The sequence below is a fragment of the Neomonachus schauinslandi genome, chromosome 4, assembly GCF_002201575.2.
Source record: "Neomonachus schauinslandi chromosome 4, ASM220157v2, whole genome shotgun sequence".
NCBI lineage: Eukaryota > Metazoa > Chordata > Mammalia > Carnivora > Phocidae > Neomonachus > Neomonachus schauinslandi.
The window spans coordinates 43,242,328-43,256,998 of record NC_058406.1 but is presented as its reverse complement, the minus strand read 5'-3'; the positions used below and the strand labels follow the sequence as shown (position 1 = coordinate 43,256,998).

Below are 14,671 nucleotides of genomic sequence, written 5' to 3'. Positions count from 1 at the left end.
TGCATTTAAATTTTGTAAGTACTTGCTGGATTTATAGGTCCTTTATTTTAGATAGTCAAGACAAGAAAACTTTTTATTTACAAAGATTTCTTCCTGTTTTGTTATAAAGCGAACCCCTATACTGACGTACGCCGAAGATACTGGAATGCCTATATGCTCTTCTACCAAAGGGTCTCTGATCAAAACTCCCCAGTATTACCAAAGAAAAGTCGGGTCAGCGTCGTCCGGCAGGAAGCTGAGGATCTCTCTCTGTGAGTTTCTCCTCTACATAATTCACTGTGCCGTTTCAGCAGGTGGTCATTGTAATCTTGAGTGTACTGTTTGGCATTTAAAGGTAATTCATTAAACAAGCTAGAGAGAAATTCAAAAAAGAAAATAAGTAAATCCCTCTACCCCTTTTCTTATTGCCACCCATTTATTATTTCCTTAGCAAGAAGTTATTTTGTATTTAGAAACATGCATATAAATTCTTTCATTCTAGAATTGCCATTTCTCCTAGTCTCGGCGTTTATTGAGTGCACTTTATGTCCAAAGCGTAGCAATCAGCCAGCCACTGTCAGTGTTGTTTTTTTTTTTTAAGGTCCTGTTGTCTGTGAAATTGCATTTTCCTATATTGGATCTGGAAAGGATGCAGTTTATTGTCAAGTCTAGTTCCTTAAGTCTGTCAGCTTTATACCAGCCAGTTTTCTGATTCTGTCCTTAGGTCCGCGCCGTCTTCACCAGAGATTTCTCCTCAGTCCTCTCCCCGGCCCCACAGGCCTAACAATGACCGGCTCTCTATTCTAACCAAGCTGGTTAAAAAAGGCGAGAAGAAAGGACTATTTGTGGAGAAAATGCCTGTTCGAATATACCAGGTAAGAACCATATAAAAAAATTCTTAAGGGAGAAAATTCAGACAAAAGTCAAAATCTACCTCATAGGTCCAGAAGTATTCCCGCTGGCCTCCTCATGGACTTGGTTGGATCTCGAGTGCCTCAGCCTAACCACCTTGTCTCACAAGTCTCTTACACAGGTCACAGAGGTGGCCACAGACTGGAGGTGGCCGGCACTATCGCCGGCCTGCTGTGTGACCGGGGGGTGCCACAGATAGACAAGTGGGAGGGCGGGGGCACTAAAGACACCCACTGCTGAAATTAACGTCTGCAGAGGGAAAATAAGGGTCATACCTTTGGGTAAAACTAATGTCACAGTGATGACCATCAGTTATTGAATATCTACTCTGTGCTACGTGCTTTAAATAAATCCTTAATTCTTAAAACACTCTTGTGGAGTAGCGGGTTTTACTCCCATTTTTTAAGATGGAAAAACTGAGCTCAGAAAAGGAGAAGTGACCTGCCGGTGTCACAGAGCTAGGATTTAAATTCAGAACTGTCCAACTATCCAGTCCAGGCTTTGTAACACTAAATAATCAAAAGCTGAGTAGCCAGAACCAGAGAATTTAAGAAAAATATGGAGTGTTTTGTTTAGAGAGAAAGAATTAAGCTCTCCAATACAAGGAAAGCATCAAGTTAGTTGTACTTGGGAAAGCTCTGTTTGTCCCTCAACCCAAAATAGCAGGTTTGAATTCACTTGTCCTTCACATGGTGGTTTTCCTAAATTTCCCAAAAGAGTTTGGTTTGATGAAGAATAATTCATCTTCTTTCAGCTTCTTATATTTGAAAGGAAGATTCTCCTCTCTCCTTTTTTAAAATTTCAAAGCTCAAGAAAAGGGTTCTTGTGAACCCTTCTAACCTAATATAAAATCCTTTTTTACCTAATGTATTGTCAAAAATGTCTTCCATATACTGAATATTTTGCCCTGTTTCTTAAAAATAATTACTAATTTTCTTTTGTAGATGGTGAGAGATGAAAACCTCAAGTTTATGAAGAATAGAGATGTGTACAGTAGTGATTATTTCAGTTTTGTTTTGTCTTTAGCATCATTGAATGCTGTAAGTACTAGTTGGCTTGTTAGTAGAGGACTAAGAAAGGAGCATAGTTAACTGTCAGCTCAAGCGTTCAGTGACTTATCCTCCCCCTCAGCTGTTAGCACTCAGATTAGATGCCCGGAATGTTTGCACAAATGTGTCACTTCCTGGGTGATATTAAAATATAGGCAGTGCTCAGAACGTGTCCTGCAGATTGTGAATGGGTGTGGGTTTCAACATACTGGCATTTTCAAGTGCTTTTCAGTTTTATAAAGAATCTAAGAATAGCCACAAGGTACGGTCAATGAATGTTGCGCTTTGTGTAGATTAATTTGTCCTAATTTGTCATCAGACTTTACCAGACTCAAGATGAATTTCCAAGTACTTCTGTTTCTTGAGTACCATGATTACAATTTGCCAGTAAGGGAAAAACTTTCTTAGTCTGTTGACAGGTTACTTAACCATCCTATGGTCTAAAGACTCTATTTTGAGAGGGGTTCATAAAAGAAATGAAGAAGATGTCTTTTCTTACCCTTTTTAAAAATTTAAATGGAACGCTTTCTGTAATAAGCTGGCTAGATTTTTCTTAGTAATATTTAACTTTATTACGTGTCATTATTCAATTCATAACATTTAATAATCTCTAAAACATCAATGAAAAATACCCTCTCTTTTTTCCCTCTCTCAGACTAAATTAAAGCATCCATATTATCCTTGCATGGCAAAGGTGAGCTTACAGCTTGCTATTCAGTTCCTTTTTCAAACTTATCTACGGACAAAGAAAAAACTCAGGTGAGAAATGATATGTTTTGATCGTTGTGGCAAAAGGTACCAATGAATTCAATTAAAATAGAACTTATAAATTCAAAGCATAGGCACCTATCTAATATATTCAGGTGATTAAGACGTGGTTCCTATCTTGAAGGAATTTCTAATCTCACAGGAAGGATAGATAAAGCAGAAAAAGCAAGGTGTAAATGCTATACATCTTTGGGAATTGGGCAAAATCATATCCAGATGGATGTGAGGATTGGGTAGGTGTTGAAGACATTGATCAGAGGATTTTGAAAGGTGAAAACAGAGAAACAGAGGGAACAGTCTAGGTCAAAGGGGAAAACCTGAGAAACAGACAAGACTTGCCTAAAGACCCGTGAATGACTAGTGTTTTGCTCACACGTGTAAGGAACTCATTGAAAGTGAGGTCAGATGTGGGGTTTGGATGATGAACCCAGTGAGTGTCCTGACTGCCACAGAGGGGAGTTGGGACTGTGTTCAAGGGGAGATGGTGGAGGGTTTTTGAACAGTTTCTATCTTCGGTTCCTGGAGGGTGTCCAACACATTGTAGGTTCCGGGTACAGAGTTGCTGTGTGAGTGGATGGGTGAAGGGTGAGGAGTAGTTGCACACTGGCTGGAGCAGGTGCCCGGAGCAAGGAGAGACTCGGGGTGAGGAAGGCAGGGACAGTTAGACCAGGGCAGTACGGGGAACTTCTCCGGGTGTGGGGAGGTTTGGGGAAAGATCTTTGCAGTCAGGAGACACTTGAGAAAAAACAAATAAGAGTGGCAACTTCATTATTAGGTATAATAAAGATACATTAAATGATAATCAGTCTTGTTATTTGATTGTAAAAGAAGACATAATATGTTCCTTTCTTTTAATGTCTGGCATAGGACTAAGGAAATGTCGTTACTTTTATTGTGAAAATTGCTTGAGCTATCTATGCACTGCAGACTTTCATCTTGTTTATATTTACCATTTGGGGGCATGAGAGAATGGAGGGGGTGTTATGGGAGGTCACGGGTATATAGTCATTATACCTCTCTGTCTACCCAAATGTTTTTATCCCATAAAGTAGGAAATTAGTGATTGTAGCAATGAAATATAAAAACGTTGACATAGTAACCTATTCTGAAAGTGGGCATTTTATGAATGTGTGAATTAATTAAGCAAAACAAAATGCCACAGTCAGGCATTTTTCCCAATTGAAGTTGTTTGAAGAAGATACAGAAGATGAAAGTTAAAATCTTAAGACTTAAGCTTCTTCACATTGTGGGGGCGGAGATGGGGCAGGGGAATAGAAAAAATGCAGAGCCCTGGCTTCTGGGGCGCATGGAGCCATGTTGGTCAGCGGTCGTTGGGTGTTTGGCTTACCCTCTACCTCACCTCCCCAAACAGGTTAAACGACAGTGACACTCCGTAGGGCTATTTGCTGGGGCTCCTTACGTGTCTGTCTTTGCTTTTTCAAAGGGCCGATACTGAAGAATGGATCGCCACAATTGAAGCATTACTCTCCAAAAGCTTTGATGCTTGTCAGTGGCTAGTTGAGTATTTTATCAGTTCTGAAGGGCGAGAATTAATAAAGTAAGTGTCAAGATCTTTTAATTAATTAAAAGAAATCTGTGTCTCTTCCAGTGACTTGGAGCTGCTGTTCCTTGTAACTATTTTTATTTCTACTTGAAATTACTTTTCTGATTGGAGTCAATTTTGAGCTGTCTTCACCAGAAGCATTAGGAAATTTTTCAGGTCACTCTAAAATCATTCTTTCTAGAACCGTCTCCGTGGGACTAGACTCAGACGAGCGTTCAGTGAGTGCAGGGAGAGCATGTGTGCACATAGCCACGTGCTCACAGACAGGCATGCCTGAACTCCTCCTGTGGCTCAGGAGATTCCAGAATATGTGTCCCTCCCTCAGGGACTCACACTCTGATGGCAGGGAGGGGAGGTTAACAATCCTCAGGTCCTACACAGCAGTGCCACAGTATTGTCTAACTCTCGATTCTAGCGAAAATATATTTTTCAAAAACTTACTGATACTGTAATACCTATGGTAGTACATTTACCTATGTACCTGTAATAAAAAATAATTTGCTTTTTCTGGTAAAAAGTCAGGATGCTCAATCACTATGGATGTTTACGCCTTCCTCCCAGTCATCCTCGTCAGGTCAGCTTCTCTTGTCCTTGGGGAGTTTAGCACTCGTGCAGGGGCACCGTGAGCTCCTCCTTCCCCCTGCCTCCGCCTATCCTCACCCCTCATGCCTGCCATGCCAGCACACCCCGCCTCCAGCTCAGGACCTTGCCTCAGGCTTCACTGAGAAAGTACGAGTCACAGATGTGCAGAGCTCTAGCCCTAGCTCACCAAAGCCTGTTCTTTTCCTCTCCTTTCCTCCTGTTACTATGGAGGAAATGTCCTCTCTCCTCAAAATGAATCTCTGCATGAGCAAACCCTTTATCAGCTCTCATTCCTGCATCTTTATCTTGTAGAATTTTTTACGGGGTACTTCCATCAGCATACAGATATGCTCTGGTATCTCTCAACTTAAACAGACAACGGGGAATTCAGAAATGCAGGCCCCTTCCACAGGGAGCTCACAGCCCAGTGGCACGTTAGAGAGCTAATCAAAACTCTTAATCCCATATTCCTTTCATCCATAGGACTAAGCTCCAGTCATTTGCCTACTTGATCTCTCCGTTTCTTTCTCTAATATACCTCATACAGCAACAAAAGTGTGTTGTTTTTTTTTTAAACAAACTTCTTTGCTTGAAAATTCTTCAGTGGATTCCTGTTACACTCCTAATAAAATCTACAGCCTTTACCATAACCCACAAGGCCTCGAATATGGTCTTGTTTCACTTTCCTCGCACTGGCTTGTTGATTCCTTAAATGTGCTAAGCTTTGTTTTCCTGCCTAAGGACCCTTGCACCTTTACTCCCTCTATCTGGAACATTCTCCCATCCAGGACTGCATAGTAAGCACCTTCCTGCCCTTCAGATCAAAGAGGCCATCCCCTCCTTGCTTCGCCTGAAGCAAGTCTGCACAATCGGTCTGCTCTGCTGTTTTGCCTGTCCCTTCACTAAACGCTGGCTTCCTGAGGGCAGAAGCTAAGTCTGTTTGGTTTTCTTCTGTACACAAAGAGCCTAGCACATAGTAAGCACTCAGATGTTTGTGCCGTTTGTGCATGCGTGCACACATGCATATAGTTCATAAAGAGAGCAAATAAACATCTCTGTGAAGTGTTGTATGTGCCTGTCCCTTTAGAGTTTGCATCAGAGACAACCTTTCCCCTGTTTTTCTAGTGCAATTCCAAAGTCTCTTCCCAATAGTGAGAAGTTCAACATCATAGATCATAATCTATTTGGAAGAAACATGGCAAAAATTTAGTTTATTTCCTTATATCCAGCCAGTCTGTCTTTTAAATATCTCCAGAAGAACTTGGTGACTCCTTTGGGACTATGTTTGGTTTCTTAGTGTTCCTGATGGTTAAGAATCCCAATGAGTTACGTAATCTGTATTCTTCCTGAGAGAGTTTATTATATTTTTGTCTCTTTATCACTGTCAGTTTATCACTATCATTTTGATTTTGTATTGTATAATTTTATAATTACTTCTTTACAATTTTTAAGATAACTTAGGTTATCATTGTTACAACTGAAGTAGCAATGTGAAGGGGATGCTGTCTCTGAGATCAGAGCTTCTCAGTATAGTCCTTTTGTTAGGCAATGCTTGAATGTAACCATAATTGTAAAAATTTGAATTAGTACTAAGTATTGCTTGAAAATTGATCTAAAGGATTAAAACTACTAAACGAAGAATATTTAAAAAGTTTTTATTGTGGAAGCCAAGTAGCCAGAATGAGAACCCTATCCTGTACCGCTCCCCAGGTCAGGTTACCAGCGCTTTACCCATCTTGTTGCCCCTCCCAGCACCGACCACTCAGCACTCACTCACAGGCCTGCTTTTTCTTTTCCTCTCAAGTATTTTACTTTTTTTTTTTAAGATGTATTTATTTATTTGAGAGAGCACGCACGTGCATGCATGAGGGTCGGGGGGGTGGGCAGCAGAGGGAGAGGGAGAGAGAGACCCAAGCAGACTCCCCCACTGAGTGCAGAGCCTGATGCGGGGCTCAGTCTCACAACCTTGAGATCATGACCTGAGCCCATAGAGCTGGATGCTCAGTCAACTGAGCCACCCAGGCGCCCCTTTTTCTCTCTAGTATTTTAAAGTAAGTCTCAGACATCATATAATTTCACTATAAATCTTCTAGCATGTATCTCCAAAGGTAGTTTTTTAAAAACTAAGCACTTTACCATGATGACAGTAAACAAAAATAATATTCATATCACTTTAAACCCAGTCCATATTCAGATTTCCCCAGATAGCTCAAAAAAGTTCATTTTACCACTGCGTATGTACAAATCAGGATCCAAACAAACTCCACACGTTGCATTTAGTTTATATGTCTCTTAAGACTCTTGTAATCTGTAATTGTTCCTTTCCCCCACCACCTCCTTTTTTTGTCGTGCCATTTTTTTGAGGGGCAGACTGGTCATTTGCCCTGTAGTATTCCTCACATTCTAGATTTGTCTGTATTCTCATAGTGCCTCTGAGTGTCTATGATAGGAAATGTGGTGCAGCCCCTGGAGATACTCTTTCCAAAAGAATTGTACCTGAATCTGATCAAGCCTCTAGAGCAAATATTACAGGCATACTTGTTACCTCTCTAACTTTCTTGTAGTTGCCCCTAGAGTCTTAGTGGATTTTGAACACAGCCGTCTCAGTCTGGTGCAAATTAGGTAGCTAATCGGTAGCACTAACAGTTATGGGGAACGAGCAGCAGAGTGACCTCAGAAAGCTCTGCTCTCAGCGTACTCCTGAGAGGGGAGGAAGGAAATGCCAGTGCTGCCCTCAAAGGGGGACCAGAGCAGCTTGCTGCTGGCACCTAGAAGACCTGGTCCTCAAAACTTGGCTGTAGTTAAGTCTTTCATGTGGAATAATGAGAACTTCCTGCTAAGAAAATGAGGAAAGACAGGTGGGTTTTCACTTTGCTGATAACAGTGTGGGTTGTCACATCCAAGTGAGTGTATGAAGCAGAAAATAAAGCTGACTGTGGAGAAGCACGCTCTGGGGGCACTCCCACCCCACTCACCCCCAGAGCAGCGCTTCCGCCTGACCACGCCCCTCCGCATCGGAGGCCTCCCCTGCCACCGTTCCCGGGCCGGGGGGTGGGGGGAGGGTGGGGGGGTGTAAGGATTGCAGTAGATTATGCGCTTGCAGTGCCCAAGATCATGGAAGCACCTGATGAACCTTGACTGCTGTGGTCATCACCATCATAGATGAAGAAAGGAGGGAAGCGTGACCTCTTGGGCTACAAATGCTCGTATAGGGGGGTTAGGTAACAAGGCCTGGGGAGGGAGAGGAAAAGGGTAGAAATACTGGTGCACAGGTGGAGTAGGAAGGGCTCTCTTGACTGTGAACTTTAGTTATCTTATTCTGAAAAATTCAAAGGGAAGGGTGCCCGTGGGAGAACTACTGAGTGAACAGAATTTATAACATTTTAGGTTCTTTGCTTTCATATCTCTTTACATCCATGTATCTGTTACGCCATTACATTTATACAGATGGCTCATTTTTTAGAAGAAGGGAGAAGAAGGGGGAAAATACGCTTTTCAGCATCCAGGGGTCTGGTTTTCGTCTTTGGCTTTCTTTCTTCATCACAGTAGCCTGTGAGTGTGTCCCAAAGCTCTCAGGAACCTTGACCCAACATCTTGGAGGGATTTTGTTTCTTGGATAGTAGGTGGGCCTGAGGTTGGTTTATCGAAATCCATTTTGCTTTCTCAGTGTGCGTCTTTTCTCTCTCTGTGTTTTAGGATTTTCTTGCTGGAGTGCAGTGTGAGAGAAGTGCGAGTTGCTGTGGCCACCATTCTGGAGAAAACCCTAGACAGTGCCTTGTTTTATCAGGATAAGGTCGGTCTCATTTCTTAGACGTTATTTATACATTCTGTTCCTACCAAGTGTTCTGTATTGCACATAATAAGAAAGAGAGCTTAGGTTTTGAGTCTGGTAATTTTGCTGCCTAGAACGCACCTCCCATGGACTGCCTTTCTGATAAATGCCAGGGTAGAAGTTATGCTGTCCTTGCCTTCTCCTATCCCAGGAGTCAGGATAGGCTAGGAATCTAGGTCTGCTCTGGTCTGCTTCAGGATTTTCTAGAGCACTCCTTTTTCAGAGTCTTCTCTCAAGAGTCTGTGTTAGATTTCGCTGAACTGAGACTAACGTGAGTCTAGAGACTCTGGTCTAGACCAACAGGCATTTTGAGCCGCACTTGACTTTGTCTCTTTCCTACTAAGCTATTTGCATGATACAAATCCGGCAATTGACAGCCAAACCAAATAGTGCTGTCCATCCAGGAGCAGCGGCCAGGATAGTTTCTTCATTGGTCTCTGTTACTCCCTAATCTTTGTTCCTGTTCTTCTGAATTTCTTCTTCCTAATTCTGTTTTCCGCAACGTATTTTCTGGTTCACAGTTCCACACATGCGAAAACAAACCATGGTATTTATTACTGTCCTCAATCCCCCCAAATTTTAAGTCTTAGGGAAATAAATGACATATACTGTAAGTCTGATTATTCAATCTGTTATTAAGTCCTAACAAATATAGCACTTCTTCCCAAGTTTGCTGTTTCAAACAGCTGACACTACATGGAAAACTTTGAAAAATGTTGTTTGCAGATCTGATTGGCTCCTTGTAGACATTGGCTGGAGGCAGTGTGTCTCAATAAACTAAATGCAAATTCTAGGAATTGCTGCTTCAGATCCAGATATTACTCTGCTGTTCAACCTTGAGCAAGTCCTTAAAGATGCTAACCCAGTTACAGTACCTGGCACCCTTCAACAATGCCCGACCCAGAGGTCACTGTTAGACCTCAGGAGCTTTGCTCAGCCCAGAGTGAACAAGGAGGTCAAAAACGCCCTTCAGGGAGGGCCTAGAAGAAGACCGTGTCTCAGTTCCGGGAATTGTAAAGAAGCTGACGTTTGCTCTGAGGCACTGGTTTTCAATAAGCTTAAACAGCAAGACCATTTTTCAAACTTTACCTTACCTGGATGCAGAAGATATAAAATCGGTCATTGGGAGCCACTTAGGACAGTTTGGATACCATTGCTCTGAAATATCCCCGTGGAGCTTTTCTAAGATATTTAACATAAGGGCCTCTTACTGTCCTCCTTCCTCCCATGTGCCAACCCAGACAGAGGATAAAAGCAGAATTAGTGCAGTCTCCCTACAGATGGGGTCAGGCTATGGCACAGTAGTCCACCAACCTCTAGAGGCAGGAGCACAGGTGGTAGGAAGGGAAGGGAGTGGTGGAGGACATAAGCATGCGAGCCATTGCCTCAGTGAATTCTATCCGCTATCCAGCTGATGTATTTTATGTCTATTTCCCCCCATCATGGAAATGGTGCCTCTGGCCACCCACTTTATATTGTAAAGTACTTTGAAAATGAGGTGCTATATAAATGTGGGTCTTACTGTATTTATAATGAGTGTGACAGGACGGATGGGAATATTTCAGAAGCCTGTGAACACCATCTTCAGGGGAGATGAACTAACAAGAGTAGTAAGCTGGTCTTAATTCTCCAGTCACAGATGCATTTCCAGGGACTTGTCCAAAACCAGTTGGGGTGGGAGGGAAAGAAGAAGCAATGTGATAACCAAAATGGTTTCTAAACAAATAAAATGTTTTTCAAAGCTTTCCATGAGGCGTCAGCGGGCTTTCAAGTAAGTTCACGGTTGAGTTGATATTGCCGTTGTCATTCTGTCAGGCTGTTGCTCTCCATTTGCTCCATTGGCTTGATTTCTGGCCCCTATGCCTGTGTCTGTGTTTTTATTCTTTGCATCTGTGATTATGTGAAGAAGTAGCATAGTGGAGGGAGGGATTCAGAAGTGTTTCCTCTAAACCCCCTGCTTTCTTTTAAGACACAGAGAGAAATTGGCTCTACAGAAAATGTGACCATTAGCCATGGAGTCCTGCCCTTGAGTCTGAAATCTAGAAAACAAGACTAGGCTTTCCTCTTAACGGTTTCTACAGTACCAGTCTTTCCCTGGAACATAAAGTGATGATTCTGTTTTTGCTCCAAAGCATAAATCCATCTGAATCTGAGACTGGATTGTATCGATCAGACTTGACTTTTGTTCTTATGGTGATTACTTCAGATTAACCCTGTTACAAATGTCGGTCTTACATTCTTTTTCTTTACGTGGTTTCATCTTTCTTCTAACCAGTTAAAGAGCCTTCATCAGTTACTGGAGGTACTGCTTGCTCTGTTGGATAAAGATGTCCCAGAAAACTGTAAAAACTGTGCTCAGTACTTTTTCCTATTCAACACTTTTGTACAAAAGGTAAGTGATTTTTTTCTAGTATCTTTTCCTAATAGAGCAGATTTCTAGTCTAAAGGAATTTTTTATACATGGAAAAAATTTGTACTGGTCAATACTGGATTTAAAGATAAGGTTTTATGAGGGTCTCTTAAGAATTTGCATTTGTGAGCTCCGTTGCTTGCCAGAATTCTGATACAGCAGTTGTAGGTACTGAAGGCAGCGGGAGGCTGCAGTAGAACCAGGGCCTCGGGGCCTGTGTAGCAGCCACTGTGGAGCAGTGTGAGGTTGTTGAAACCCCAGAGTTCTAACAGGTGCTTTCTGTATGTAAATTACAGCATTTAAAAAACTTACTGACCGCTGACAACTTCTCAGTTAACTGTGTTCTTAATACAAATTTTTGTCTGGAGAGACCTGTAACTTGTCATTGTCCGTATCTTGTGACAGCAAGGTATCCGGGCTGGGGATCTTCTTCTGAGGCACTCCGCTCTGAGACACATGACCAGCTTTCTCCTCGGGGCCAACCGGCAAAACAACCAGGTAACGCCCGCTGCTTTATGGCCCCGTGCGATGGCCGTGGTTTTGTTGCCTCATGGTTTCTCTCTTTGTGGCGATGAACATATTTCATCTCATAAGAGTCCAGGTGCTGGTACTACATAGCTTTTAAAGTTCTTTGGACTTCGATTGTTTTTACAGCCTCCTGGCAGAGTTTGGTCTGATGATACCATGGAAATGACTAACGAGACTATCAGTCCAAAAGTGTCCTAGGAGGAAAGATGGGCTCTGACTAGGGGGTTGCAGAAGCCTTCAGGAAATAGAGGCACCGGGGCCTCCACGTGCCCTCGGGGACAGCGGGCAAGGCCGTGCCGGCGGAGGTTGCTGGTGTGGGGGAGCTCGTAGTGGGGGAGGACGCGGCCACGAGGCAGAGCAGTGTGGCCTCATGATGTCCACATACAGCGAGAGGGAAGTTGTCTGTGGCAGTGGGGCTAGCTAGATCCCAGGATGGCTCTCCTGCTTGGCGTTTCTGTGCTGGCGTGTTTCTCCCATCACCGCATGTCCTCTGTTTGACAGATTTAAATGTGAAAAATGTGACCGTGCACTGATGGTAAGCACTGCTTACGCAGCGCCTCTCGTGCCCAGCACTGCCAAGTACTGCCAGCACAGCACGCTCTGTCTGTTGGCGGGGCGTTGAAATTCACAGTGTCCTTGTTCACTGCGCGCTCTTCCTTTCTGGGACTCCGGTGACACTGGCGGTTGATGGACGTTGACTGTAATTTAAATAAGATTTAATGTAATTAATAGTGTTACATAATCCATATTGTTTTACCTTTGTGGAGCACACATAATGTGGAAAACATTTTCACTTTTCATGTTTCATTGGAACCACAAAGTGGGCAGGTAGGTCATCTCTGCCGTCGCATGGAGGGGTCGTGTGCAATTACGGTAAAGAGCTTGCCCATATCCACCTAGCACGGTGAATAGCACAGGAGGGCCCGGCCACCAGCTCCCCAGCCTCCCGGGTTTTCCCCATTGTACTGGGGTACAGGAAAGTTACCCAGCACATCAGAAGCATTCAGTACCTAACTTGAATAGAGAAATGGAATGATTTTAGAACACAAGTTAATGTGTCTATAAGAAAAAAGCATCTTCAGCTAACTTAAAACCCATGACTTCCTTCTACTTTGATCTCTTCTACTATCAGACATTGAGAAAGACTCATGGCTCAAAATGGCATGAGCCAGCCCATCCTTTCCCTTCCTTTTCATATCATTTCTAAACCAAAACACTAACATCCAGTCTATCTTCTCTGTCGACAGATACGTCGGTGGAGTTCAGCACAAGCACGAGAATTTGGGAATCTTCATAATACGGTGGCATTACTGGTTTTGCATTCAGATGTCTCATCCCAAAGGAACGTTGGTGAGCTTTCACATATCTTTAATCCAGCAGAAGAATGAGAGAGTGAATTTGTCGATAATGCATGGAGACTAATAATGTTAGCAGTTAAATGAATATTAATTCCCATTTGGCTATTTGATATTTGAGGAACACTTTAAAATTTTTTGTTTTAATGCATGTTAAATTTCACTCTATTTTATTAGTTCGTCACAAGAGAAAGTCAAATCATTTATTTGATGGGATGGGGTATACAGGTATTAAAAAAAACTCTGGGATTAGAGGCTAATTCAGAGTTCATTCATCACCATAATTGGCACGGCTAATCTAGTGGGGAAAATAGCCAAGTGTGGGTTGGAGTCTCCTAGCATGGTGAACTTGACCAAGCCACCTGACCTTTCTGATCCTCAGGCCAAAATGGAAATACTAAAAACATAATTCCCCAGGTATAATGAGAATTAATCAGATAAAATGTTAAAGTACTTTGTAGAGCTAAAGAGGATTCAGATATAGCTTATGTCGTTGAAATGTGTTTGAATGTAAGATGTATTTGGTACCTTTCCTGTTCTGTCCCCCAAAGCCAGTAGCTCAGTCCTCATTTTGTGCAGCTGAGACACATGTTGCCTCCGTGCTTACCCAGTGTTCTAATCTACGTGCGTAGCACGTTTTTATACTGTTCCTAGGCCGTGTCAGGACAGCACCAACGGCAATGATAGTAATAATAATACAACAAAGCAGCTGAAAAGTATCCAGGGTTTTCTGTGTGCTGTGTCTCCATGGAGCTCTGGGCTATGTGTTTAATCCCCTCCGCAAGCTTGTGAGGCATGGGAAGCCAGAGTACAGCCAGGCTCGTAGCCTGCACAGGCCTCAGCCGGGAAGCAGCGTAGGGCGCAGGGTGTGAGGTGTGCCTCTGACCAGCAGCAGCTGTGGCAGGCGTTCGTGCGGTGTGACCAGGAAGATCTGCTGGAAAGCACAGAGCATCGCTGTGCTCTGGGGAGCGCTCAGTGGCTGTGAGGCAGGATGCTTCCTTCACTCCAACTCATGCACCTGAAAAGACAAGGCTGCCTACCTAACTCGGGAGTGCAGACGGGTTTGTAAAAGAAAGTCAGAGTGCAGGTGCTTGTTTTCTAGCACGTGGGGCAACTCACCCCCTCCCTGTTGGTCAGTTCTGCTTAGCATAGGTGGTGGTGGTGGCCAGTGTTTGAGGGCAGTTGTTGGAGCAACACGTATCTTGTCCGGCGTCTCCTCAGAGGCATTTGGGCATTTGGGCATTTTCTGTCATACACTATTTATATTTGTACTTCTTTGAAAGATTGTCTTGGGAGATCTAAACAGTCGCCCCGACAACTTAGGCACACACTGCGAGAAACAGGTCCATGTTTTCTCCTGTCTGCGAGCCCGGCTTCTCCGCTAGGCCGTGAGGGAACAGGCTCTAAGTACCGAGCCATCTCATGTGTGAATCTCTAGAGAACCGCTTCACCTTGTAGGTGTCTCTCTCATGAAATAACATCAACTGAAACAGGCTTGGTTTCTTTGGTCTCCTAAAGCTCCTGGTATGTTTAAACAACGGCCACCCATTAGTGTCGCCCCCTCCAGCCCTCTGCTGCCCCTCCACGAGGAAGTAGAAGCCTTGTTGTTCCTGTCTGAAGGAAAGCCTTACCTGTTAGAGGTATGTACTTGGTCTTCTGGAGCCTTTTTCTTTTTCTTCTTGTCATTGTCTA

At 43.2% G+C, this 14,671-nt stretch overlaps 1 protein-coding gene across 1 annotated transcript in view; it reads left to right on the top strand.

Annotated features, from left to right (window-relative positions):
- USP24 (ubiquitin specific peptidase 24) overlaps positions 1 to 14,671 on the top strand; it is a 134,819-nt gene that overhangs the window by 105,816 nt on the left and 14,332 nt on the right. Inside the window, exons 51-60 of the mRNA XM_021684340.1 lie at positions 110 to 251; positions 704 to 854; positions 1,836 to 1,931; positions 2,596 to 2,699; positions 4,153 to 4,266; positions 8,551 to 8,647; positions 10,962 to 11,078; positions 11,502 to 11,594; positions 12,872 to 12,974; positions 14,498 to 14,619. Coding sequence (XP_021540015.1) covers positions 110 to 251; positions 704 to 854; positions 1,836 to 1,931; positions 2,596 to 2,699; positions 4,153 to 4,266; positions 8,551 to 8,647; positions 10,962 to 11,078; positions 11,502 to 11,594; positions 12,872 to 12,974; positions 14,498 to 14,619 — 1,139 coding nt within the window. The remainder of the gene's footprint in view (positions 1 to 109; positions 252 to 703; positions 855 to 1,835; positions 1,932 to 2,595; positions 2,700 to 4,152; positions 4,267 to 8,550; positions 8,648 to 10,961; positions 11,079 to 11,501; positions 11,595 to 12,871; positions 12,975 to 14,497; positions 14,620 to 14,671) is intronic.